Here is a 3360-nt window from a genome sequence, read left to right as displayed (position 1 = left end):
TACACTATTGGCCTTAAACACCCTGGAATGCTAACCAGCCATGAAGCATGTGATCTGACCTGATTTGTGAGTTATGCCTAATTATTTAAATAAACATGTAGTTGTAGGTTTTTCACAGTTGGCCTTTTTAATGTATCCCAGATGTACCATGTCTTGGACATGTCCCAAACTGTCTGTAAAAACGGTGAGCAATTCAACACAGGCATATCTATGGTCAATGTTATTCTCAAAGCAATTCAGTCACTGAGAAAAAGCTAAAAAAAAGTTCAAACTCGCTTTGTAAACATTAAAATTTCAGTATCTGCTTACATTGTGTTGCTGGAAAGCGATTCTAGATTCAAGACAAGGATTCTGGCACTCAGAGTCTGGATCGTGGTGTGTTTAAACATATTCTGCTACCAGAGAGAAACAGAAATCACAATATTCACTATAGTTTTGGGTATCGTACTACAGTGTACATCATCTTTCAACACCTACGCTATACTGAGAATAATACTAAATCCTTTCAGTTGGAAAAGCAAAGGAGACGCTCAGATCCAATGTGGAAAAGACTTTAGTTGGTGTGTGTTGTTCTTGGCATGGAGGGTTGTAATGACAACATTACCCTTCCTGCAGAACGAAGCTGCTCCCGAAGGGATCAAGGTAGAAGGTTCATTCAAGATCAGAAGTTACACGGTGCAGAGGTATTCCACAACAACAGGCTTTTGCCTTTACCGTACCTTCCCTTCACGCTGTAATGCAGAACAGTGGAGCATCATTGAAATGGAATTAGACACAATTACGTTAGCTGTCTACATTTGATTACATGTCATATCAATGGGTATACAAAATGTAATACATGTTAAGTGTGTGATCTACTCTGTCAAAGAATGCTTTAAAAATGTTGTTTTTTAATTGTGAGTTTCTTTTAGATTATGTTCTTGGGTTGTCTATGTTCGTGTCATTTGTGTACATTTGTTTATTCGTTCATGTAGGAATTCATTTGTCTTGTAATTGTTGCCTCTGCAAGGTCAAATCCATCACACTTTTTAGACAGGTCTCTGATCACTCCAGCCGGACATTTGGCTAAGCTTCACTATAAATCCTCATGAATACATTCCTCATTCTAATTCATTCTCCAACAGCTCTGACCGACATTCCTGATGAGAACCGTCTATGTGTTCTACTTTGATCAGGCGATGTCATATACAAACAGCTAAATCAGACAGTCAGCTAATAAAAGAAACAGAGAGAGAAAGCAGGGTTCTGGAGTCTGATGAAATCTGACCACAACTGAACACAAATCCACTTTGTCTGTGATTCTGAGGGAGCTGTAAAGCCACAAATCAGTTAAATACAAACTTGCAGTTATTGTATAACCAGCTGGTCCTGTTCTTTAGGAGGCTACGGTTTTGCCACGGCCAAAACCAGCTGGTCCTGTACTTTAGGAGGCTACGGTTCTGCCTCGGCCAAAATCAGGTGGTCCTGTACTTTAGGAGGCTACGGCTTTGCCACGGCCAAAACCAGTTGGTCCTGTACTGTAAGAGGCTATGGCTCTGCCACGGCCAAAACCAGCTGGTCCTGTACTTTAGGAGGCTACGGCTCTGCCACAGCCAAAACCAGCTGGTCCTGTACTTTAGGAGGCTACGGCTCTGCCACGGCCAAAACCAGTTGGTCCTGTACTGTAAGAGGCTATGGCTCTGCCACGGCCAAAACCAGCTGGTCCTGTACTGTAAGAGGCTACGGCTCTGCCATGGCCAAAACCAGCTGGTCCTGTACTTTAGGAGGCTACGGTTCTGCCTCGGCCAAAACCAGCTGGTCCTGTACTGTAAGAGGCTACAGCTCTGCCACGGCCAAAACCAGCTGGTCCTGTACTTTAGGAGGCTACGGTTCTGCCTCGGCCAAAACCAGCTGGTCCTGTACTGTAGGAGGATACGGCTCTGCCACAGCTAAAACCAGCTGGTTCTGTACTGTAAAAGGCTACGGCTCTGCCACGGCCAAATCGGCACTCTAAAACACAAATTAGAATGCACACTCCTACAGAAGGCAAAGAAACGCTAGGTCTACATATGGTTTTCAATTACATGAACATGTTCTTTTACATACCAATTGTGCAACATTGTGAGAATGTTCAAGAACCGGACAATGACAAAAATGTTTTTGATTTATCCGTTTTATTCACTTAAGAAACCATTTTGTCCCAGATTTCTATGTAATAAAAGTATAAACTTTTCACAAAAAAATTCAACTTTTAAGACTCTTAGCGGAAGCAAAATGTAAAACCAATGGAGATGTTTACTAATATGCATCATTCAGTTATGTTGTAAGTAAATCAGCATAGTAGAACTCACGGTAATAGCCTACTATTCAATTAAATTCCATATGTTTACTTAAAGCTAATTGCATGATTTTTGTATTCCAAACTGAGTAAATACAGTAGAATTTTATCTTTGACAGTTCAAAAATCCAAGCCATTCTATCAAGGCACGTGTGGAATGTTCACAATAATATACAATTTTATTCCCAATTTACAGTCTTATGAGCTTGAGGCTTTGCTCACAAGCATATCATTTGTTGTTTTATTTCACACATCCAGTTGTTAATTCTATGCTCCTTCCATTCCTTCTTCTTCTTGCTTACCTTGACTTCTTTCTTCCTTCACTCCTTTGCCAATCAACAAACACCTTCAGTCAGAAAACCTGTTTGTTGCTGGTTCCTGAGAGAAAAGGCCTAGGTGTTCATTCCACTCCTAAGAGCATATTGAGTACATAAGCCTAGGTGTTCTTTCTGAGTTCTGAGTCTAATCTCAACATACTGTATGTAATGCTGTACCTGTAAATGCAACATGATCTCATCAGCTCACTGCATTTTTAGACGTTTGTTCAAATGGCCGCAAACTTAACCTTTGACCTCTGCGTGGCATATGTGGCAGGTCAGGGTCATAAGTGAGCGTGCTCTGAGCTCTGGTCACTGTCGTGACTGTCCTCGTTACCAGGGGAACCAGTGGAGTGGTGTAGTCCTCCCACCATACCAGAGTACTCTGAGGGTAACAGAGTTCCCTTCTTCACGTTGACCAGTTCTTTCTCTCGGGCCGCTGCCCCCTGTTGACCTCCTTTAACACGTTTCCACTTCATCCTTCTGTTCTGGAACCACACCTTTACCTGGAGGTGAAGAGAACAATTAGTTTACAGGGAAATAGTGTGGGAATTATACAACGTGGGGGGGTCCACCTCAAAACCTGGAGGGCGACAGTGACTGCTAATTTCGTCTCTTTCCTTTGGTGTCTGATTTAGACACTCCTAGGAGGAATGAAAACCTGCAGATGCTGTGGCCCTCAAGGACTGGAATTTGACACTTGGGTTGTTTTCAGGAGGGCTGGGG

At 42.4% G+C, this 3360-nt stretch overlaps 1 protein-coding gene across 1 annotated transcript in view; it reads right to left on the bottom strand.

Moving 5' to 3' along the window:
- Positions 1-2160: 2160 nt before the first annotated feature.
- meox2b (mesenchyme homeobox 2b) overlaps positions 2161-3360 on the bottom strand; it is a 10668-nt gene continuing 9468 nt past the window's right edge. Inside the window, exon 3 of the mRNA XM_055893115.1 lies at positions 2161-3140. Coding sequence (XP_055749090.1) covers positions 2919-3140 — 222 coding nt within the window. The 3' untranslated portion in view covers positions 2161-2918. The remainder of the gene's footprint in view (positions 3141-3360) is intronic.

This window comes from Salvelinus fontinalis, chromosome 32 (assembly GCF_029448725.1).
Source record: "Salvelinus fontinalis isolate EN_2023a chromosome 32, ASM2944872v1, whole genome shotgun sequence".
NCBI lineage: Eukaryota > Metazoa > Chordata > Actinopteri > Salmoniformes > Salmonidae > Salvelinus > Salvelinus fontinalis.
The sequence above is the reverse complement of the archived record's forward strand: the minus strand, read 5'-3'. Positions and strand labels throughout refer to the sequence as shown.